The following is a 25,034-nucleotide window of genomic DNA, read 5'->3' as shown; positions in this document are numbered from 1 at the left end:
TTCCATTTACATTTTCCCTATTATCCGCATTTTTTAGGTGTTTACTGTAATCAAAGTTTAGCTTGTTTAGATCAAAACAAGTTTTTTGAGGAATATTCGTTGGTTTCAGATCGATTGGTAACTCAGCAACAAAATGGCAATGGAAAACTCATGTGTGTAACGCGAGTAACGGAGGGTTAACTGCCCCATAATTTGCAGTCTTCTGGGTGTGTCTGAGCTGAACCTTGACCCTATATCTCCTCTCTCTCTCTCTCGTTCCTAATTCTGTTTTCTTTTCTTGTCTTACGTACTATTGGTATGACTGTACTCACGACTTCATCACCCGTTGACAATGATCATCCCCATGGGCGAAACCGTTCTGCTCCCTGCATGCAAAACCACCTCCCGCCGTTACTTAAACGCTGCCACCACCGCTGAGATCCGACTGGCGAACTAACCAGCTCCAGCTTGATTGCTCTCCCACGACGGGGTGGCGCCTGCTAGCGTTCAAGTGATGTGGATGGCATGTCTAAACGCAACACTACACTGCGTACTGCCTTTTTTACACACCACCACGAGCATTGAGTTGTACGCTCCGTACCAGTGCTCGATAGAAAACACCAAACGCAGCGAACAAGGCACCGGTGCCCGTGCATAAAGCTGGGTTTAGATAGGGCAAGTCAATTAATCGGTACCGGTGCCCGTGCATAATTGTTTGCACCGGTGTATGGATCTTCGGCAAGCACCAAAGCCGAGTGTTTCTGACTTCGGGAAACACCGCAGCCGAGTGTTTTCGATTTCGGAAAACACGCTTGCTGCTCGCAGGAATTTTCTTTGGGGGACTCCGAAATTTGTTAAGAAATTTAGTGTTGTATTGTGAATGTTATGAAGTTCACGAAGTGCTTTGAAATTTGTAGGACTTTGCTAATGTTTGTATTTATTTCCTAAATTTCTAAGATCGTCTTTTGAAGTGTACAGAAATGATAAAATAATGTATTATTGAATTATAAGAGCCGGTGAGTGGCCCGTGCTCCCCTTTACCCATTCGTAACACTGGTTCTTACGACATAATAGACGCGGATGCTAGCCTCTTCATAGTAGCATGCAGAAGTAGCTAAGCTGCGCACTCCTCCATCTAAATAGCACCGCAGCTGAGCTGCGCGTGCAATGAAAGAAAAGGGATTACGACTTAGGCCGATGACATAGTAACGCGGAGCGTCGAGCAACGCGTGTTGTTCGCGTTTGCTTAATTTCAATAAAGCGTCGAGTGATGCGTGCTATGACATACTCAACGCGTTTTTGAAAGCGCAGCTCGCATTGTTGTCAGTTAAAATAACTGGTCTTTACGCTAATCCTAAACTACCCAATTTTCAGTAAAGGAGATTGAGTAGAGATGTTAAATGTTTAATGTTAGATGTTAAATGCTGAATGTGTATGTTAAATGCTAAATGCATAATAATAAATTATACATGTTAAATGTAAATTGTTAATTGTTATATGTTACATGTTCATTTGTCTTCTTGCTAGTACCAACTTTTAGCACTGAATTTTGAGTAGCTCTAGTTTCGATCTATTCAAATTCCGTCGAAACTAGGGCTACTCAAAATTGATACTAACAAAATGGCAAATGAACATGTAACATGTGACAATTAACAATTTACATTTAACATGTAACATTTAATATTCAGCATTTAGCGTTTGACATATACATTAAGCATTTAACGTCTAACATTAAACATTTAACATTAGCAAATAAACTTTGACATGCACATTTAACATTTAACAATTAACATCTAACATTTATACAATTACCATCTATCATATGGCATTAAACATTTAACATTTTTTTTTAAATAACCAATTTAATATTTAACACTTAACATTTATCATTTAACATTTAAAATTTAACATTTTAAAATTTCAAATATAACATTTAGAATTTCACATTTAAAATTAATCATTTTAAGTGTTACGAGTAAAATGTAACAATTAACATTTAACATCTAGCATTCAACATTTAGCATTTAACATTTAGCATTTAACATTTAGCATTTAAATTTTAACATTGACAATTTACATTTAACATCTAACATATTACATTTAGTATTTAGCATTTAACCTTTAGCATTGAGCATTCAACATTAAGCATTTAACAATTACCAAAAATATTTAAAATATTACATTTAACATTTAACAATTAACATTTAACATTAAACAATAAACGTTTGACATGCAACATTTAACATGTAACATTTAACATTTAAAATTTAACATGTAACATTTATCATGTAACATTTATCATGTAAAATTTAACATGTAACATTTAACATTCAGCATTTAGAATTCATCATTTAGCAATTAACATTAAGCATTTTTAATTTTACATTTGAAATTTAGAATTTATTATGTAGCATTTAACATATAACAATTAACACATAACGATTACCATTTAATATTTAACATTTTACATTTAACAATTTCTTATTAACAGTTTGTTTAACATTTAACATGTAACATTAAACAAAACAACAACGGCTATATTTAAAACGTCCGATCTACCGGTGCTATTTATACGTAATCGCAGTTTCCTAGTCGATCACCATTTAAATTCGATGGCACTCCAACAGTCTTTTGCGTGCACGCGCGTGAAAACACTTCAAGGAGTGCTTTGACGCTATTGCTGACGCATCGCAACGCGTGTACTATGACTTGTGTAAGCGTTTCACCAAGCATTTTGCATGGGCGTTCATCAAAGCAGCTCAGACGCACTCGCACACGCGCACGCGCACGCTTCGCTAAACGCGTTACTATGTCATCTGCCTTACTCCGGCAGTCATGCAGTACCTACCTATTTTTTTATGTTGTCAATTCTCGTTCTCTTCGGCCGATGCTATGCAGAGATAGTGAGAGAGCAAGAATTTCCGCCAAGCGGAGCTAGAAAAATATCGTCGGGAACGTATTTTTTGAAGCCCGCTGTGGCTGGTAGCAATCAAGCCATCTTCAGAGAGCCGAACGCACCCGAATACCCGAAGTCCGCTCCGGTACTCTCGCTCTCGCTCAAGTCTGAATACACCTTTAATACGCGTCTAGAGCTGATAGACAAGTGGGCGAAACACTGGTCTCATAATGCCAATGTCGATGGATCGATTCCGATATGTCACTTTCCAGTTTTTTCTGTCAACATTATTGTCAAAAGGTAATCTATGAAATTCATTTCGATCTCTTTTTTGGCCAAAAAGCATTACGCAATCTTATGAATCTTATGAGCTCAAAGGATTATTAAAAATACGCAAATCACACACTTCGCAAGAGCGTGTTTCTGTTGCCGTCCACCCACTGGTATTTCTTGGCTTTATGTTAACTAATTGAGCTGATTGTTTTCACACGATTTGAGTCAATCTAATAATGATAACTTATATCCAACAACAACAAAAACAGCTACCATGGCTGATATGGAGCTAGTAGAAGGTAGAATGCGATCCTTCTTGAGCGCGTTGTTTTTATTTAGGGGAAAACAATCCAAAATGCACCTCGCGCAAATCGCTCGTTACAGTGCACAGTGGTCCAGAATGCAGATTTAGGTGGAATGATATGTTTTGAGCCTGAAATTGAAACTTTAGACTAAAAGTTTCTTCTACAAAGTTGTTCCTTATAGTTAAGCCCTCATTTTTATGACAATGAATTCTAGGGTGGTTCCTATTATCATTAAAATCTAAAATCTTTTTTGTTTAAATAAATTAAGGAATACATTCTTAAGCAAAGTTATAGCTGAGCTAATTTCAAGCAACTTTATTGAAAATAATTTTTTTTGTATCTCTTAAATTGGCCGATTTAGAGCTTTTTTCTTGAATTGAGTTAGGGTGGCTCTTGAAAAAACAGTTTTTTTGCTCTAGTTTTCTTATTTCAAATTTTTCAGCAAAGGTGTCTTCAGATTACTTTTAGATCTTAAGTAGGCGCAAGTTTTTGCTGCACAAAGCTTGTCAATATCTTTCGCCGATCAAGAGTTATTGACGTTTTTATACTAAAAATATGCACTTTTCAAATGTTAATATCTCTGGTTGGGGCAAACAAAAAAAAAAGTTTTTTTACGGCATTTGAAAGGGCGTATGTAATTCTCAATATTATGACAAAATTGGAGGTATGTTATTTTTTAAACTTGTATAAAATCAATTTAAATTTAGTCATATTTTTTACTATATTTGGGTTTATCTTTTTTATTAGAAGAGATACAGACAACAAATTCAGGTGTAAAACATTCGTCTAAAAGAGTTTTAAAATTCTCTAGAAGATAACTTTCATGAAAAATTTCAAATAAAAAAGTTATTGCTAAAAAACTATTTTTTCCAGGAACACCCTAAGTCAACTCCGAAAAAATACTCTAAAATGAGAACGTTAAGAGATAGAAAAAAATTTCTTCGACAAAGTTGCTTGCAATTAACTTAGCTACAACTTTTTTAAAGAACACATGTTTTTATTTTGTAAAACAAAAAAGTTAGTTTTAAAAATTCCCTAATTTGAGGACCACCCTGACGTTTGCAAACACCAAAAGAAGGGAATTTTTAAGAACAAAAACTTCTTCGAAGAAACTAAATGTCCAAATATTGAAACAAATGTACTAGCACATTTTATATAAATTTGTCATTAGAGTGGTCCTATGAAATCCATTTTTTGCCAATAACTTTTTTATTTGAAATTTCTCATGAAAGTTATCTTCTAGAGAATTTTAAAACGCTTTTAGACGAATGTTTTATACCTGAATTTGTTGCCTGTATCTCTGCTAATAAAAAAGATATACCCAAATATAGTAAAAAATATGACTAAATTCAAATTGATTTTATACGAGTTTAAAAAATAACATACCTCCAATTTTGTCATATTATTGAGAATAACATACGCCCTTTCAAATGCCGTAAAAAAACTTTTTTTTTGTTTGCCCCAACCAGAGATATTAACATTTGAGAAGTGCATATTTTTAGTATAAAAACGTCAATAACTCTTGATCGGTGAAAGATATTGACAAGCTTTGTGCAGCAAAAACTTGCGCCTACTTAAGATCTAAAAGTTATCTCAGACACCTTTGCTGAGAAATTTGAAATAAGAAAACTAGATAAAAAACTGTTTTTTCAAGAGCCACCCTAACTCAATTCAAGAAAATAGCTCTAAATCGGCCAATTTAAGAGATACAAAAAAGTTATTTTAAACAAAGTTGCTTGAAATTTGCTCAGCTATAACTTTGTCGAAGAATGTATACCTTAATTCATTTAAACAAAAAAGTTAGATTTTTGATTTTAATGATAATAGGAACCACCCTAGAATTCATTGTCATAAAAATGAGGGCCTAACTATAAGGAATAACTTTGTAGAAGAGACTTTTAGTCTAAAGTTTCAGTTTCAGGCTCAAAACATATCATTCCACCTAAATCAGCATTCTGGACCACTGTGCAGTGCTAGTTTAGTACTTTACCTAGCATTTCTGCAAAATTAAGAGTGGAATAGCTATGAAAAATCAAAACGGGCGTTTGGCCCGGGGTGCATTTCGGGCTGTTCTACCCTACATGAATAATGAGTAGTTCTGTTCACCCACCGCTATTTGGGTGCGAAAATCTGTACTGGTATGCTGATGCTAGTGAACTAAAGCTGTACTTATAAATAGTCAGCATAATGTAAGCAGGGCGTCAGCATCTACCAGCATGAGATTTCAGGAGCCTCTGAAACTCGTGCTAGCTAGTTGAGTTGGCTGAGCTAGTGAACCAGCATAAAATATATTACATATTATGTAAACACCCCATCTATCTCTACTATTATTCAATCAGTTGAGCTGTTTGGTTTGGTTGGAGATAAGTTATGATTATTATATTGACTCTAATCAAATTAAATAAATCAGCTAAATTATTTAATATAAAGCCAAGAAATACCAGTGGGTGGACGGCAACAGCAACACGCTCTTCCGAAGTGGGTGATTTGTGTATTCTTAATAATCCTGGTAGTTGATCCCTTGAGCTCATAAGCTTTATAATATTGCGTAATGCTTTTTAGCCAAAAGAAATCGAAATGAATTTCATAGATTTACCCTCATAAAAATAATGATAACAAAAAAAGACAGACTGGAATCGAACCATGAACATTGGCATCATGGAAGTTATGCTTTGACCACTCGTCTATCAGCTCTAGTCGAGACAGAAGATGCTTAAGGCGTATAGGAGATACGATAATCTTTCTGAAGTCGCCAAAAAAAAATCCTACGAGCAGCAAGCGTGTTTTCCGAAATTGAAAACACTCGGCTGCGGTGTTTCCCGGAGTCAGAAACACTCGGCTTTGGTGCTTGCCGAAGATCCATACACCGGTGCAAACAATTATGCACGGGCACCGGTACCGATTAATTGACTTGCCCTATCTAAACCCAGCTTTATGCACGGGCACCGGTGCCTTGTTCGCTGCGTTTGGTGTTTTCTATCGAGCACTGGTACGGAGCGTACAACTCAATGCTCTTGGTGGTGTGTTTGTAGGTAAAACTGTCACCCGTGCAAAAGAGTTCAGTGTTTTTACCATGGCTGATTGTGGATGTCGAGCGAGTCTTCCAACCTCGATGCAGACTTTGTGACTGTAGTATACACCAATCCGTACACGTTTGGATCCTTCGATTCAGCGTCCCAGATAGTCGTAACTCGCCTCGTCCCGTCATGCGTTCGACGTGCGCTCGCTTGGGCAACGCTCCAAGATGACCGTGAACGAAATGAACCCGGATACGAAAGAAAGGGATCCTGTGCGTAGACTATGTGTGAGTGGAGAGGAATAACGGTACCAATGTTGGGAAACCTACGAGCTTATGAGTCGATCCCTTTCGTATTTTGGTTTTCCGAAGCTTAAGTGTCCCACTCTGGTGGTCTCGGTACGGGGTTGCGTGCACTCCTGTCGACGTATTTATCCAAGGTATCGGTTTCTGAAGTTTAGCTTGAGAGCCCCACTATGGTGATCTCCGTGCCATATGAGACGAATGATGATGAGATTCACGCGCCTCCGAAAGGCATCGTATTCGTTACCTGATGCAAAAACGTGATTGCGTGGACTTCTGTCGGCGTCTATTCCAATGCACGGTAGTTCCCACTTTGTTGGAGATTGAAAGGTAATAATACATGATCATAAAGTTGGCACATCATAGCTTTCACATTTTCTTCCGTTTCGACCGTGGTATCGGATCGAAATCCACGTGCTACTGCTATGACCGTACGGGCAAGTCAGTGGTCTCCGACAGATCCGCGTCCTGTGGCCGGAATTGACGTCGAAGCCCTCTCAAATTCCGTTGTGCACCGACAGAATATTTCTTGCGGTTCCCTCGGCTCTTTCTTCCTCACCTTTTCTACTTGCGAGCCCCACTTTTCTGTGGTAACGTCCTACCGAAATTCGAAACTACGAGCGAACAGTTCCTATGAGCTTGTGCTCACCAGAGCTACGTAGAGCATCGCAGGTGCTATGATTTGTTTATAAACAGCCAGTTTGATCACCTTTGAGAAGCGGGATCTGCGGCAAATCAGCGGATGCAGACGCCTAACCAAGGCAGAACACTTGACTACGGTTTTTTTTCCACATGCTACCGGAAGAGGAGCTTTTCCCGAGATAGGTTACTTCGGCAGACCACTCAACCCTTGTGTCATCCATGATTACAGTACAAGATGGAGCCGATTTTAGCTTGGGCGATTGCCGATGGAGGAACATGTGTTTGCGTAATCAGCAAAGGCGTTAAGGCATCGGTGAAGTTTGTTCGTTATTTCGCGAGGCATCCTTCCTTTGACGGCTATTGCGGTATCATCTGCGAACAGGTAAAACATCGGAAGTGTAGATGCTGTAATGCAAAGGGCCCAATAGACTTCCTTGCAGAAATCCTGCTGGAACGGAAAACGTGTCTGAAAGACAACCATTCAACGATACCTAAAACGACGTTTGCTGGAGGTAGTTACGGGTGATTTTAACCAAATGTAATGGGAAGATGAAGTAACAAAGCTTGTACACAAGTCCGTCATGCCAGATATTGTCGAACGCCTGTTAAACATCTAGCTAGGTCATGGCTATTGGCTTGGATACAGCTTTGTTACTTCGGCTGTTATTCATCACCCGTACTAGCTGGTGATTGGTGGAGTGTCCCTTCCTGAACCCAAACTGTTCCGGAAGGAGAATGTTGTTTTCCTCGACAAACTTGAGCAAACGATTGAGAATGAGATTCTCAAACAATCGCTCAGCGCTGGATCTTTACCGGGTTTGCGGATTGGTATAATTTTTGCTACCTTCCAGATGCTTGGAGAGTAGTGCAGCTCCAAGCATCTGCTGAAGATAGCGGTCAAATGAGACTGCTCTTTCATGCTGAGTCTCTTCAAGATCAAGTTGAGTTGGAGCCTTCATGTTCTTGGTGCATTGTACTGTAATCATATCCGCCGGAGGCACGACACAAGGGGAGGCATCACGGTTTTGTACGCATTGCGCCGATAGTCGAGCCAAGCAAATGCGATGAAGCATTTGCTTTCTCCGGTGGGGTGATTAGAAGCCGATCGTCATCATTTTCGTCTCGGAGAGGTGGAACGGGTTTGGGATGAGTTTTCAAGACCTTGGCTACCTTCCAGAATGGTCTGGAGCGGTCGTTCAGATTCTGGACAACACGTCCGAAACTTTCATTTCGGAGTGAGTCCATTCTGGAAACCCCTCACAGGAACTTGTCGAACACATGCCTCGTCAGCCACGGATATGGCATGTTGGAGTCTTTCCAACGCCCGGTCGATGTCATCTACGGTGTCAAGCGGCGGATCTTCGTCGATGCCTCTGTCAACCACACGTCCAAACTGCACCCAGTTGACGACGTGGTGGTAGTCTTTGCGCAGGCTTGGAGCAGAAGCCACGATGATGCCGACTTCAGCCACCACCGGTTGATGGTCGGAACTGAGATCGTTGTGCACCTCCGGCTTGGGTAGTCCGATGTTCGACAGGAAAAAGTCCAGGTTGGATTGATTGTACAGTCCATGTTGAGCGTGGTAGTTCCGCCAAGCTTAGAAGCGGGTATTCAGGTCGCCCCCAACGATGAATCGGCAGTTAGTACGAGTGATGGCGGTCAGGGCGTTCTTGAATTTGCTTGCTAATCCGTTGTTGGCGGCACACTGCCGAGGGCAGTAAACATCGATGAACCGGACGTTTCCAGTTGGCGATTCCACGTCCACACTAAGAGCCTCGATGATAGAAATACGGATGTGAGGCAGGCAGGGATTCCTTTCTTGACGACGACCGCAACGGAACACCACCCCCTGGAACTGGTGCAATCAACCGGATAAAGTTGTGGTCAGGCAACCAGAAGCTCTCGCCAGACTTTAGGTCGATCTCGGTTAAAAGGCCCAAGTCGATGTTATGCAGGTGACAATATTTAGCGGTTTAGACACCATACTGGATGATGAACTTACCGAGAACTTGAATCTGCTCGAGCTTATTGCGGCACTTACGAAGAGCACCGGTCATGTTGACGAAGATTTCCACCAGTTCATCCGCTGAGAACAGACCGGGGTTGTTTGCTTTGTGCTGTTGGTTGTCTTCAGAATCCAACAGAATCACCGGAAGCTTCTTGATGGGGCGTGAGGAGCACGAAGAGGCGGGGAATCCTCCATCCTGAATTGTTGGTTTCGTTTAAAGTCCTCGGACTGTCTGTCGGAATCTTGATGAGCACCACCACCACAGTTGGCGCATTTTAACGGCTCCATCCGTAGGGTAGTCAGAAATGGCCTGCTCTTGAGCGCAATTGCTGCAGCGTGGCTAGATGTTACAATTGCGGGTACGGTGTCCAAAATTGAGGAACCTCTGGTATTGCGTTACTTCACGATGGCCGCCACGGTATTGTTCCCAGCGTACGATGATGGGAGTCGATCGAGCGGATAGCTTGCAGCGCATTGAGCGTCACCGTCCCTTTCTGAAAGTGCACCATGAAAAGACAATCCGGGTATGTCGTCATGTTTTCATTTCTCCTCGTCATCCGGAAGACAGCGATTGAGGAAAGCTTGTACCGGTTCTTGATTTCGGCTTCGATCATCTTGGGGTCAAAGTTTGGTAGGCCCCTGATGACTATAGTCGCTAAATTTATAGTCTGGCGGATAGAATCTCGGGAACCAATCGAGCAAATCACGACCAACAACAGAAAAGAGCACATCAACTATTGTGAACAAAATTTCGGAAACTGTTTTCTCGTGACTAAAGGATCGCCTACACAAACTAACGCCATCTTTAGGTTGTGAAAAATTTCCCCTATCCGAGATGCTCGTAATTTACCTTCGATTGGCGAGGAAAGAATAATCAACGTTTTGTTTATAAAAGTTGATAGTACCTTTTCAATTGTTGGTCTATAATATATTGAAATGGTTCCGCTTTTTTATAGATCGAAATTCTATCCTCCAGACTATGCATATAGCGACTATACTGATGACTACCTTGAAGGGCTTGCGTGTGTTTCGCCTTGGCATCCTTCAAGTAGTTCACGGCCACCTCATACTCCGCTTTGGTACGGAGCATCACCTTGGTGCCGATCCTGCTGAGCTTAAACTCAGCTGCGACGCCAAGCGACGTCACTCCATAAATGTTCGATATTGCTCCCAATCAGTTCTATGGTAATTGAAAGTAGAGCTGTTGGAATTAGACATTAATTCTTGGGATATTTCAAAAGTTACTGGAAGGTGATCAGAACCGAGGTCAGCATGATTAACCAATTGGCTACACATTTGACATGAATCAGTTAAGACCAAATCAATAGTTGAGGAATTTCTTGCTGAACTGCAGCCGTCCTTTGCGTAAGAGGAATCACCACAATTCATGCATTTAGCTGGCATGTAGCAATTTTATGTTCCGTGACCCCATCCCTGACATTTTCGCCATTGGGTGAGGTTTTGCAAATTTCCTCTAGTCTTCTTGAAGTGTTCCCCTCTTCACTCGGACATGGAGCATAAAGCTTGCTTTTTCGAAGGCCTTAAGGTTGTTTAGTTCACTAGACTTGAAGTGAACTAAATAAAAATCATTAGAAGTCCCGTTGCGCGAATCGCTAGGACGGGATTTCATTTTCATTTTGATTACTTTGACTGGCACAACTCCAAGTAATGTTGTCAACTCATTTATGATCTTACATAGGGATTCACCACTGGGCAGACCTTTCAAGACAACCTTGAACAGACGTTGTTCAGTTTTGGTGTCGTAAGTGAAACATTTGTGTTGCTTCTCAGCAATATACTTGAGAAGATGTTTGAATCCGTCCAAGGTTTCAGCCAATAGACGGCATTCACCCCGACGGCCACTCCAATTGGAAGTGCACACTTGAATTTATCCAAGTTCAAAAGTTCCGTGCGCAGAGCATGGAAATCGGAAGTGGTTATCACAATAGGAGGGACCTTTTACTTCAGTATCGTATCGTATAAGCAATAGCATAGCATACAATCAGCTTGAGGATTCCTTGTATCTATTGATCTTGTAACCAGTACCTTAAAAACGTGATTGTAAAAACACGCAACAGTTTTATCATGAGCGGGAAGCGGCTGAATCTGTTATCAATTTTCAATTCAAATGAGTGCTGCTTCTATATAATAAAAACACGGAAACACCAACGAACAACGGGGACAGTTTGATTACAACGATCCCTTCATTATGCACCTACTTCTACTATCTGCTAGTCATAATTTACACTGTCTATCGCATTGTTTACCTTTTTCCAGATCAATACACTAACCGGCACCGTACCACTTGCTTCCTTATCGTTGCAGCACTGGCCAAGTTATGGAGGGGACCAAGCAACCGGTTGCGCTTCCCGTGTGTCCCGCACAGCATGCAAGTTTCCTGTCCTACATCGTGTTCGGCTGGGTGCTGCCCATCTTCTACAAAGGCGGCAAGAAAGAACTCGGTCCCGAGGATCTCTACCAACCGCTGACGACCCACAAGTCGAGCAACTTGGGCAACCGTATATGCCATGCGTGGGAAGAAGAAGTCGCCAACAAGCGTAGCAAAGGCAAGGAACCCAGCCTGATGAGAGCCGGCTTCCGAGTGTTCGGCTGGAACATCGTTTCGCTGGGACTGATCCTACTGGTGCTAGAGTTGGCATTCAAGGTGACTCAACCCATCTTCCTCGGTGCACTGGTGGCGTACTACTCGAAACAGAATGGTGACATCAACGAAGCGTATCTGTACGCGGTAGCCGTTGTCCTGTGCAGTGCCATCAGCGTACTGTTCATGCACTCGTACATGCTTTCCCAGCTGCATCTCGGAATGAAACTACGAGTAGCTGCCTGCAGCATGATCTACCGGAAGTCTCTCAGGCTGAGCAAAACCGCTCTCGGCGATACCACCGCCGGACAGGTAGTGAATCTCCTCTCGAACGACGTCGGCCGGCTGGATTTGGCCGTACTGTTTGTGCACTATCTGTGGATTGGACCGCTGGAAACGATCGTTGTTACGTACCTCATGTACCGGGAGATTGGCATTTCCGCGATATTCGGTGTCATATTCCTGCTGATGTTCATCCCACTGCAGGCGTACTTGGGCAAGAAGACTTCGGTGCTGCGTCTGCAGACAGCACTGCGAACTGACGAGCGAGTGCGGCTGATGAACGAGATCATCCAGGGCATACAGGTGATCAAGATGTACACGTGGGAGAAACCGTTTGCCAACCTCGTCGAGCTGGCCAGAAAGTGAGTATTGAATTCTGAACTGTCTTTGAGCGGTCCCTAAAAAGCTACCGTAAAGTACCATAATTCTGCGCATCTAAGGCTTAATTCCGCGCAGTATTGTATATAATTTTAATTGATTTGTACCTTAAGGTAGGTATTAATCACTTGGCACTTTGCGGTTACCTAGTCATTCAGAAATTTTGAAACTTCCTTCATTCATCCAAGAAAGGTTTTAACTAAAAATGTACTTCATCTAGTCTTTTTCCGTTCGCTTCTTCCAGGAAGGAAATCAAAGTGATCCGCTACGTCTCGTACATCCGGGGTACCCTGTTGTCCTTCATCATGTTCACCACGCGCGTTTCGATCTTCATCAGCTTGATTGCCTACGCCCTGCTGGGCAACTTTGTCACGGCCGAGAAAGCCTTCACCATCACCGCGTACTACAACATCCTCCGTGCTACGATGACCATCTTCTTCCCGCAGGGTATTGCCCAGTTTGCCGAAGCGATCGTCTCCATCGGGCGTATCCAGAAGTTCATGAGCTACGAAGAGGTGGAAGGCGTCATCGGTGTGTCGATGAGTGATCCCGAGAAAAGCGACGAAGACAGCTTGCTGGACAGCAGTGTCAGTGAAGATGTGAAAGCCCCAGATCAGAACAAGATGATCAAACACTCGGAATCGGACGGCTTGAACGAGAATTCGCATTCGCAGCAGCACCTGTCCGAGGCTGGAGTGATTGTGGACTCGGCAACGGCTCGATGGGATCCGAAAGCATCGGAGTACACTTTGGAAGGGGTGAATCTGCACGTGCAACCTGGTACGCTGGTGGCTGTGATTGGACCGGTAGGAGCCGGGAAGTCCAGTCTGATACACGCGATCCTCGGGGAGCTACCACTGGAAGGTGGCAGCATCAAGGTGAACGGTGATATCTCGTATGCCTCACAAGAACCGTGGCTGTTTTCGGCGACCGTTCGACAGAACATTCTCTTTGGACTACCCATGGACAAGGAACGGTACAAAAGAGTGGTGAAAACGTGTGCGTTGGAAAGAGATTTCCAACTGTTTTCCAATGGAGACAAGACAGTGGTGGGTGAGAGGGGAGTATCCTTGTCCGGGGGACAGAAGGCACGTATCAGTTTGGCTCGGGCGGTGTACCGACGGGCTTCGATATATCTTTTGGACGATCCACTGAGTGCCGTGGATTCCCATGTGGGACGTCATCTGTTCGACTACTGTATGCGAGATTTCCTGAAGGGGAAGGTGGTTGTCTTGGTGACTCATCAGTTGCAGTACTTGCAGAATGCTGACCAGATTGTGATACTGAAACACGGCAAGGTGGAAGCCGTGGGAAGCTACGAAAGTTTAAGGGAAACGGGTTTGGATTTCGCCCAACTGCTGGCAGCTCCCAGTGGAAAGGAGGACGACGACAGTACCGATACGGAGTCGTTCAAACGATCCGGTAGCTTGTACAAACGGCAAAACAGTGAATCAAGTGTAGATTCTGCAACTATCGACGCGGATAAAGAAGCTCCGCTGGCGAACGAGGAAAAAAGGCAGGAAGGGGCCATTGGGTATGGCGTATACAAAGCGTACTTCAAAGCAAGCGGAGGCTATGTGATCGTTCTGATGCTGTTGGCGGCCTTTATCCTCTCGCAATTGGCGGCTTCCGGTGGAGACTACTTCCTGACGTATTGGGTGAACAAAGAGGAGTCCCGAATCAGCACGGTGGACACCGACGTGCCAGCGAGTGCCGATGGACTCAATTCAACGGATGCCTTAGATTTGCTAGATGTACGGAACGTGACGGATATCGTTGCTTCGAATTCTACGGGCAATGCAATTACGGATGTTTTCAGTGGACTATTCGACACAATCCGCCAGTTTACTAGTTCGGAAGACGACGAACGATTGATTGACATCTACATTTTCTCCGCTCTGACGATTGCAACCGTGGTTATCACGCTGAGCAGAAGCATGTTCTTCTTCCAGGTAAGTAAACATTGCACGGGCAGTATAGTTTAACAATTGTCATTTTCGTTACTCAGGCCGCCATGCGCGCTTCCCGCAGACTTCACGACGCCATGTTTAACGGTATCACCCGTGCCACCATGTACTTCTTCAACACGAATCCATCCGGACGAATTTTGAACCGTTTCTCCAAGGATATGGGCCAGATTGACGAGTACCTACCGTCGGTGACGGTGGATGTGATTCAGATTTTCCTCTCCCTGCTCGGTATCGTCATCGTGGTGGCCATCGTCAATCCGTACAATTTGATTCCCACCGTTGTGATTGGGATCATTTTCTACTTTATGCGAGAATACTACCTGAAAACGTCCCGCAATGTGAAAAGAGTGGAAGCTACTAGTAAGTGCGATCTTTGTGCCGATCAACTGCGAGAACTAATGACACATTCTTCCTCCTACAGCCCGATCTCCGATCTACTCGCATCTATCGGCCTCGCTGTCGGGCCTGTCAACCATCCGTGCCTTTGGGGCGGAAAAGGTTCTCGTGCGTGAATTCGACGGCCATCAGGATCTGCACAGTTCTTCGTTCTACCTGTTCATATCGACGTCGCGTGCCTTCGGTTTCTACCTGGACGTATTTTGTGTAATATACATAGCCATTGTTACGCTAACGTTCTTCATCAAAAAAGACAGCGGCGGAAACGTGGGCCTTGCCATTACCCAAGCCCTGGGTATGACCGGAATGGTCCAGTGGGGAATGCGCCAATCTGCCGAGCTGGAAAATACAATGACTTCGGTCGAACGAGTGGTGGAATACGATACGGTAGATCCGGAACCGGCTCTCGAAGCTGAAGGGGATAAGAAACCGCCGAAAGAATGGCCCCAGGAGGGTCGAGTTAAGTTCGACAAACTTTCGCTGCGATATCATCCGGATTCGGACACGGATCGGGTGCTGAAAGAACTGGATTTTGAAATTCAACCACGTGAAAAAGTCGGAATCGTCGGACGCACCGGTGCGGGCAAATCGTCCCTTATCAATGCCCTCTTCCGGTTGTCGTACAACGAAGGTTCGATCGTCATTGATACACGCAACATTCACGAGATGGGACTGCACGATCTGCGTGGAAAGCTCTCAATCATTCCGCAGGAACCGGTACTATTTTCCGGAAGCCTACGCTACAATCTGGATCCATTCGACGAGTATCTCGATGAGAAATTGTGGCGTGCCTTGAAGGAGGTTAAGCTGGAGGAAGCGGTCAACGAGCTGCCATCCGGGCTGTCGTCCAAGATCAACGAGGGAGGAAGCAACTTTAGCGTCGGCCAACGGCAGCTGGTTTGCCTGGCGCGGGCAATCTTGCGGGAGAATAAAATTCTGGTGATGGATGAGGCGACGGCCAACGTGGACCCACAGACGGACAAATTGATTCAGCAAACTATTCGGGACAAGTTTGATGACTGCACGGTACTGACGATCGCCCACCGATTGAACACGGTCATGGACTCGGATAAGGTAATGTAGACCACAAATTTAGCCGCGTTGAGTTACAAAAATTCAAGAAATTTGAAATTTGGTTTTTATGAAAGTTGTACAGTAAAACTTTTAACCCGGGATTGGTTAATTGACTCGATTTGAGGTTTTCAGGATATTGTTCATGACTTCATTGAGTCTGTAGAACTGCAAGATCTGAGTTCCAGATCTCAGTTCCAGGTTTTTTTTTTCTGATTTTACACTTATTTTGGAGGGATAATTTTAAAAATAAACGTTATGGAATGCATCTATGTTTACTAAAAAATATTGGATAAAATCAGGCATAACATTTGATAACGGCACAAAAGCATTTGTAAACAAACTTTCTAAGGCCCTTTACACGCGAACCAAAGTACGCCCACGCAAACCTACAACATCATCGGATAGGGGCAACTATCACCTTTTCAAAAGTGGTATTGGTTTGCGTGGGTGTTCTTTGGTTCGCGTGTAAAGGGCCTTAGAAGGTTTGTTCACAAATGCTTTTGTGCCGTTATCAAATGTTATGCCTGAAATATCGTCAAATTTTTATTTTACGACCACAATTAGTGGGAATGACTTGCGATCACATTTAACGTCAATGAGACAAATAACCTCAAGTCAGTCATAATGCCATGACGATGCTGCATTAGTTTAGCACCGTATTGAACAGTAGAAAGATACCATGGTCCCTTATAACGTTATTGAATGTTTCTGGATTCGTTCCACTGGTTCCATAGCAATGGCCGGAACATATTCCGGCGAGCATGGGTCTTCAGACCAGAACTTTTCAAAAACGTGCCAATCCCACCAAGTGATAAATAAATTCACATGAGAATCCGAAAATAAGATCAATAAAAGCCATGATGAGTGACCAGCAGCATGTTGGCCACACCCGGACATGTTCCGGATATCCCCAGGGAAGTGGTAAAACCCTTTTAAATCAAAATCCATCATGCGACACATCAAATCACACGATCATTCAAAGCCATATCCATTGAGGGTCGTAAGAACTACATTGGCCACATCCGGACATGTTCCGGATACCCTAGGGGAAGTGGACAGAATCTGTCTTGAGTCAAATCTCATGATGCGATATGTTGTCTAACATTCTTAATTCTATAGAAGCCTAAAAACATAGCTGCGACTTTTCGCTGTGTGACAATTTGACTTGGTATTGTGTTTCATTTTTCTTGAACAAACCACCTTTTTCAATAGCACAGCTCAAAGAACATTGAAAGATAAATGATGATGCTAACTCAAAATTAATAAAAAAAATACATATGAGACTGACTTTCGGTTACCGCCTGTAAATATCTTATTGATACCATTCCATAATGTGCGACAACATGCAAGCATCATGGACTCATAAAGTCTGTAAGTCTTCAAGATCTCAGCTCCAGAATGGTTTAATAAGCATTGAATATCTTACTGTTATCATTCTATGATGTACAAGTTATCATGAAGGCGGCGCCGGTGGTGCATTGGTCAACGTGATTGCCTTTCATCCCAAAAGCCCTGGGTTTAATCCCAGTCGGCGCCGCCGGGATTTTCTAAGGCATAAAGGCTGAGGCTTTACAAAGCTCGGAAGATGTGTTGAAAAGTCGGGAACGGTGCGTACCATACCACATTGAGTATAAAGGCATTTTAGAAGTCACGATATATAGTGGGACAACCCCTTGCAAAAGAGGTCGTACTGAAATTTTTCGTTTAAAATCGTAACCAACATACTTTTTAAGCAATTTGTAGGGTGATTAGTCATTTTATTTTCACCGGAAAAACCGGGAATTTTAATAATCCAGTTTGTTTAAACGGAACAAAAGATATGGAAAAGCGGACAGCGATCGGCTACTTTCTACCAGAGCTGTGGCACCACCAACGAGATGGGAACCGGCTTTGTAGTGCTGGCTAAGAAGCGCCAAAGCGTGATTGGTTGGCAGCCAATCAACGCGAGGATGTGCAAGTTGAAGATTAAGAGCCGTTTCTTCAACTACATCATCATCAACATGCACTGTCCACACAAAGGGAGATTCGACGACGAGAAAGAAGCGTTTTATGCGCAGCTGGCAGGGTGGCCAGATTAATTTTTACATTATCGGTACCTTCTCAAACCTTTATCGGTAGTTATCGGTAGGCAGTCTTAAGAAGGCTTTCCCGATACTTGAAACTTTTGTGAGTGGGGAGGGGCTTGGCTCCAGAACAATATACTGTCCTTCAGCTCTTCTGCTTTGAACTAGAAATACTCAGAGGGAAAGATGGGTGGAGAAAACAATTCAGCAGCAGGGATTTGTACCAACATTATCTTGCAACCCTTGCTAGAAGCTAGCATTTCAACTGACTTTTATTCTTGATTCAATTTACGTGGAAAATAATAATTGACTTCATCGCAATATTTTGCACATTTCTTGGTGCCATTAATTAACCAACTTGAGAAGCACACGAAACATTAAGCTGATTGAATTTCTGTTCGATTACAATACTCTCAAATTTAATCTAGTAAGAATAAGAAATCCTCGGAAAAAAAATCTAAATGGAATGTTCGATTGGCTCAGACACGGAAAACAAAACATAGGTTAAGAAATGTTTTCAAGATTACTAAAAATCTCGGTGATTCTCAGGCATATTGGACGTTAAAATAATTTTCATGCCATTGGCAAGAACATGATAGATACTTATAACAAACCTTTCATCAAGCGGTGTTGGTCTAGTTAGGTAATAACAAGTCTACCACGCCAAGGACCAGTGATCGAATCCCATGCTAAAGTTTTTTTTATTGTTTTTTTTTTGTCGCTTGTTTTTAAGATGTTTCCAAAACATGTTATAAGACCAGTATTTAGTTGTATAAGCTCCGCGTCTTGCGCTTTTTAGGTTGTATAAATATATTAAATGATGTATGTTAAAGTATTAGTGATTCTTTGCGTTAGTCATTACAAAGTATTTTCAACTTCTTTATGACAAGCCGTGTTGCTTGGGACCTCCCCCCCTTGGACTTTTGTGATTGTGCTTCACAAGTCCAAAAAACTTTTGGAAAATCTAATGGTTTTCAGGAAAGTTCCATTAGTTTCAGGAGAATTGAGAGAACTTTAGGCAGCTCCAAGAACATCAGGACAGATCAATAAATTTCAAGGAAATCGCTGAGATTTTAAGGGAATTCCGAGAAACTCAGGCAATTTCCGAAAACTTCAGCAATGTTCCGAGGGGCTCATGCAAATTTAAGAAACGTAATGGAAGTTACATGAACATAAGCACATTTCGAGAACATTTAATGGGAAGGTCCGTGCTTATTAATGGCAGTGTTGATAACTATTAAAAATTAGAAAAATCGGGAATATCAGAGAACTTTAATGCTGATGTTACAATAAATTCAAGAAAATTGCGAGAGCCCTTAAGAAATTTCGTATCTTCAAGAAAGTCTAGAGACTTTCAAAGTTGATTAGAGATATTTAGGTAGTCTCATTATAATCAAGGAAGTTCCAAGTATTTCAAAGTCTTCAGGGATGTTTTATGACCATTTGGAAAATGTTCCGGAATAGTTAGAACATCCCTCAAGAGCTCTTTCTTCCGGAATTATGTCCTTGTTTCTTTCGACTGTTCCGTTAGCGCTCTGGCTTCCGACTTCCTCCAGAATTTTTTCCCAATCTACCTTAGGAGGTTTCTTCTGTCTTCTGCAGGAAGCTCAATTAAACTTCTCCCAGAGATTTCTTTCGTCTAGTTCTGGAATTTTGTATAATTGAATTTTTTTTACTTCTATTGGAAGGTTTTTCCGAGCTCCTGCCTTCCTGGCTTCCCCTGGAAATGGCTACTTCTGGAATTTATTTTCGATTTCCAAAACTTTTCTGCCTTCCTTTGAACGTAAAATCCGATTTTTTTTCTGATTGTTTCTTTAAATTTTCGCTAGAAGTTTCTCAATTTATGTCTTGGAAGTTTCGCGGATGATTTTCCGACTTCTCTCAGATCTTTCCTCAAATTTCCTCCAGGGGAGCTTCTTTTTTCTTTCTCTGGATGTTGTTGTCAACTTCCTCCAGAAGCTTATTCAAACATTCCCCGGAGTTTTCTTCCGAAAGTTTCCGATCATAGTCCAAAAGATAAAAAAATTCGCTTTCAAAATCGGCAAAAATTTAAAATGAATTAAAATAGTAAATACCGATAAGTACCGAATTTTTTAAACCTTTGGATACCGATAAGCTTTAAACATTCTGGCAACGCTGGCTGCAGCACGGAAATTTCACCAGCATAAGCAAACCAAATCAAATATGTTCCAAGAAGACTGATTTTAGTCCTGGTGCATGCCGGTTCGTTAGCTATACTCCGTCGGATGGATTCCGGAAAGCTGGGTGCAAGGTTGCAAAGACTCATTTCAGCTAAAACAATGTTTTTCTAAATTATGAAATAATTAGATGCCATGATCAAATTTTGAATTGGTAGGATACAAGAAGAGGTTGCAAAGAATGTGTTTGACATATTAAACCTGTTTATTTCACTTCATGAGAGTCACAATCAGCGATTTTTCACAAACTCACTCACTCACTCACTCACTCACTCACTCAGCGATCAGCAAATCGCTGATTGTGACTCATAGAAAGCAAAATTTACAGGTTTTATGTTTCCAACGCATACTTTGTAACCTCTTCTTGTAAGTTACAAGTAAAACATGCCATCATACCATCTTTTGGTTTTATTATTCCGAAAAACATTATTTTAGCTGAAATGAGTCTTTGCAACCTTGGCTGGGTGTGGTTCTTCATCAGTGGCGTTGACTATAGAATAGTACAACAACGATAACAACTGCGAGGTGGAGGTGGAACTGTTCAATCGGCTGCAAGCGGAAGACGACTAGGCTACGTGAAGATTAGCAGGGATTTTGAAAAAAAAAATTAAGTTTATCGATTTCCTCGAGATGAACAACTTCGAGCTGTCGAAGTGGTTCCTGCTGTATGCCAAGGGGGTGGTTCGAATGGGTTAAGGATCGGGTTTAGGTTGTTGAAATGTATTCAGGTATGATGTAACGTAACTGTCACTTTTGACTTTCATCACTGATTTCTAGCTAACAATCATTAAATCAAGCAATGTAATAACACCATCGAAGATATGAGACAATCCACCATCTATTGTTCATTCCAATTTGAATAATTGAACTGTTATTTGTGAGATATCGACGATGGAAGTCAAAAGTAACAGTTACTTTATATTGAGGTATACCTGTATTGTTAGACGAAAAACGCCTATCTAATATGTCGAAGACTGCACAATAGGATGAGCTACCGGTGGCTATGACGATCGCTCATCAGAGGAGGATGATTTGTATGACGCTATGTATTTGGCCACCGTGCCTGTGGAATGGACCCATGTAAACCATGTTTTCCGATATTGTCACTACCGGAAACGACAAGCAATTGCTGCAATCACGTTGGTTGCAAAAGTTGTTGACCCTGAGGGTGATCTAGTTATTGCTGTTGCTGGTTATGATGTCGGCGCTGCTATTTATCACCGCACTTCAACAACTCTTGCAGGAAAATAGACGAAGTACTGGCTGCAGGAGAGATCCGAGCAAAGCCCTATATGGTTGACTTCTAATCCGGGATACGATCGTCTAGTCCGATGTATTTATTAAATTCATCCTGAAGCGAAGATCTGCAACTGTCAACAAAGTGCGAAACCTTAGCAACTATAGGAAAATCGTTAGCAAAACCAGTGATGCCGTTTTATAATATATTCTGTGTCATTCTTGTCATTCTTTGTGCGTGCCGAGCAGTGTGCCGTGATGTGTTTCGGCACAGTGTGCAGAGTTGATTACCGCTTGTTCCTTGCTGTTATATTGTAAGTTCAATTTCACTACATGTTTTCTCGATTTGGCCGCTCTGCAATTGTTGAAAGTGTACGGAAGTGATTCGGACGTTTTTTCTTAAGAACAATTTGCTGGAATCGATTCAACGGTAGTAAATAGAAGAAAGTTTCCGCAAAGGAGAGAAGCTGGATCAATCGACTGGAGAAGATGAAGCAGTAGATAGATTCCGATGGAAGTTTTTTTTCGGCGAAGCTGGTTCGAATAGATGTAAGGTGTCGAAGAAAGAAGCAAGAAGGAAGGACGACAAACGTCCTGTTATTCACGATGCCTGCGGGTGTTTGAAAGACTGCAAGAAACATATTTTGAAAGATAACAGAATTGAAGTAAACCGTATAGGTATTCTGGAATCTTGCTGGAATTCGGGATAATGGCAGTCAAGCAAACAGGCTATTTGGGATATCGTCCTGCACGGTTATGGGGTTCAGTCAGGCAGGCAACCATTGAATAATGCTCAGAAACGATCTACATTCAATGTTGTTTTCTCTCACCTCAGGTATTGGTAATGGACGCCGGGCGTTGTATCGAATTTGGAACACCGTACGAACTGCTAACAGCCCAGGATGGCCCGAGGATATTCTACGGAATGGTCAAGCAAACCGGGAAGAGCACATTCGATAGCTTATTGAAAATTGCCAAGGAGGTAAACTGACTAGTCGGCTTCGTTTGATCCGTTTAATATTGATAAAATTCCCTGCTTACAGACTCACGAGAAGAAGCACCATACGGATAGTGAACAAACTGCTACCTAAAATCTTTATCTCGTAAGGTTTTACGCATCCGTCTCATCTCATCGTTATCGATCTTCACTTAATAAAGTACTACTTAGTAGTATACACATATTGAATCTAAGCTATAGCCTAAGTGTGAAATTTACAGAACTGGTTAATTGAATTGTGTGCCTGATTACAAGTGCTACTTAATGAACAACTTCTAGATACCGATATACATTATAAGTACAAAGCAGATTGAATTATTGTTCATCTTTAGAAGAGACCAAACAAAGTGGTAGCTGCGGAAACTGAAATTAGCGATCTTACTTAAGTCTGGCGCTAAAGGTCTGTTTACTGGATAGTGAGAAATTTAAAAAGTTTATAATGCAGGGTTTGTCAGTTCCACAGTTTGACCGAATCGATAAACATATCAAAAACAGCTTAATTTGTTACTTAAGTATTGATTTTTATTTTGTTTTGTTATGCTTTACCCGTGGCATGCATCCACTTGGTAGACTGTCACTTATATGTAACTATGTTCGTACTTTGAGTTTATTAAAATTTCGCCCGAATCTGCTGAAATTAGCAATTGAAAGTTTAGTTTTTCGATTTACCTATCACAGTGTCGCAGATTTATTTTTATGATAGTTTAATAAACATGTGTTCAATAAAAAAAGATTTCCAATTGGTCCGATCAATCCCCTATATGAATCAATCACCATTCACCGATATTCTTATCTTATCATGCCATTGCCCTGGCGATTGTCATATTGTCTACCAACTTCAGCAACAATATCTCATTTTACAACTGAAGGAAACCGTTATCGGACGTACAAATGGATCGTTGGACCGGTAAAGTAGCTGTAGTAACCGGAGCAAGCTCCGGAATCGGTGCCGCAACGGCCAAAAGGCTAGTTCAGGCGGGAATGGTGGTAGTGGGCCTGGCCCGCCGAGTAGAGCGTACCGAAGCGCTGAAGGACGATCTGGATGAATCTATCAGGCATCGTTTCCATGCGGTCAGGTGCGACGTTTCCAAAGAGGAAGACATTCTCAAAACTTTCCAATGGATTGAAGAGACACTAGGAGGCGCCGATGTTCTGGTAAACAATGCTGGAATCTACCGAAATACGAAACTGATAAATGCTGATAACACGACTATGATTCGTGAGGTGATGGACACTAACGTGCTGGGGCTGATCTTCTGCACCAGGGAAGCTTTTCAATCGATGAAGAAACGATCGGTTGACGGCCATATACTGCATATCAACAGTGTAGCAGGTCACAAGAGCAGTCTGCCGAACATGAACATTTACTGTGCCTCCAAGTTTGCAGTAACGGCTCTGACGGAGACACTCAGGCAGGAATTCAAGGCCGAAGGCACAAAGATTAAAGTTACGGTAAGTCTCTAGCAGCGAGATTTTGTTTAAGGGGGAAACATCATTGAACTTTTGTTGCATTGCAGAGCATCAGTCCCGGGGCGGTGAGGACGGAGATTTTACCGGAATCCATCACTTCCCAGCAGGGCATTCCGATACTGGAACCTGAGGACATAGCCGATGCTGTTTTCTACGCTTTGAGTACACCGCCTCGTGTACAGATCCATGAGCTTACAATCAAACCTGTTGGGGAAAGGTTTTAAGAAGATCACGATCCTAAACAACCGGCCAAATCAGTTGAGGATAAATAATTTCTCCTATCCGATGATGTTGTTGTTTTGCGTGGGCGAACTTCGGTTCGCGTGTAAAGGGCTTTACAATTTTTGTGCCGTTTTCAAATGTTATGCCTTCCTTTAAAAAAATACTTTATATATAAACAACATATTTTGAAGCTGCTTTGGTAAAAAATAAATCATTCGTATGACTGGAAAAAAAATGTGACCTTGGAACGGCAGTACTTTTTAATTCCTCTTGTTAGCATTCCCCCCCTATTCTGCGAGTCACGTGACTCTCTCTCACCGGTGAGGTGACAATAGTCACCTCGTGTGAGGTGACTCGCCATTTGATTTGCACGGAGAGTCACCTCACACGAGGTGACAATTGTCACCTCACCGGTGACAGAGAGTCACGTGACTCGCAGAATTAGGGGGATTAGCATTAGCATCGAACAAGTTGCACAATATCGATGACTATTTGCAGAGTGAAGAAGAGGCGTGTCAAGTTGTAGAAGAGGTCAAACTGGTCCTCATAAATGTCCCGGGAATTTAGGAATTATGTTAGTAGGGAAGGTAAGCCATAGGATACACCCAGTCAGTGTTGCTGGCAAATGTAGATTTTTTTTTATAAATGTTGAGCATTTGTGATTTCGAAATGTGATGTTTCGAAATCTGGCGCGTATTTAGTAATATATCAAAATATTCATTTA

General features: G+C 42.2%; 2 protein-coding genes across 3 annotated transcripts in view; both read left to right on the top strand.

The window, feature by feature from the left end:
* LOC135704611 (probable multidrug resistance-associated protein lethal(2)03659) overlaps positions 1-23,358 on the top strand; it is a 42,430-nt gene extending 19,072 nt beyond the window's left edge. Inside the window, exons 2-7 of one of the 2 annotated variants that reach the window (XM_065226070.1) lie at positions 11,748-12,668; positions 12,929-14,636; positions 14,693-15,014; positions 15,076-16,124; positions 22,457-22,603; positions 22,665-23,358. In XM_065226070.1, the coding sequence (XP_065082142.1) occupies positions 11,761-12,668; positions 12,929-14,636; positions 14,693-15,014; positions 15,076-16,124; positions 22,457-22,603; positions 22,665-22,712 (4,182 nt within the window). In that variant the 5' untranslated portion in view covers positions 11,748-11,760 and the 3' untranslated portion in view covers positions 22,713-23,358. Of the gene's footprint in view, positions 1-11,699; positions 12,669-12,928; positions 14,637-14,692; positions 15,015-15,075; positions 16,125-22,456; positions 22,604-22,664 lie in introns of both variants that reach the window. The other variant, XM_065226071.1, reaches the window with a different exon arrangement.
* A 128-nt stretch (positions 23,359-23,486) lies between these two features.
* On the top strand, positions 23,487-24,335 carry LOC135704645 (farnesol dehydrogenase-like). Its single transcript, XM_065226126.1, has 2 exons — positions 23,487-24,070; positions 24,136-24,335. Exons 1-2 carry the CDS (start codon positions 23,510-23,512, stop codon positions 24,310-24,312), a joined length of 738 nt encoding a protein of 245 aa, XP_065082198.1. The 5' UTR covers positions 23,487-23,509; the 3' UTR covers positions 24,313-24,335.
* The last annotated feature ends 699 nt before the right edge of the window (positions 24,336-25,034 follow it).

This window comes from Ochlerotatus camptorhynchus, unplaced genomic scaffold, assembly GCF_037179485.1.
Source record: "Ochlerotatus camptorhynchus isolate MF236.1 unplaced genomic scaffold, CSIRO-AGI_Acam_v1.1 ptg000244l, whole genome shotgun sequence".
Taxonomy (NCBI): domain Eukaryota; kingdom Metazoa; phylum Arthropoda; class Insecta; order Diptera; family Culicidae; genus Ochlerotatus; species Ochlerotatus camptorhynchus.
The sequence above is the reverse complement of the archived record's forward strand: the minus strand, read 5'-3'. Positions and strand labels throughout refer to the sequence as shown.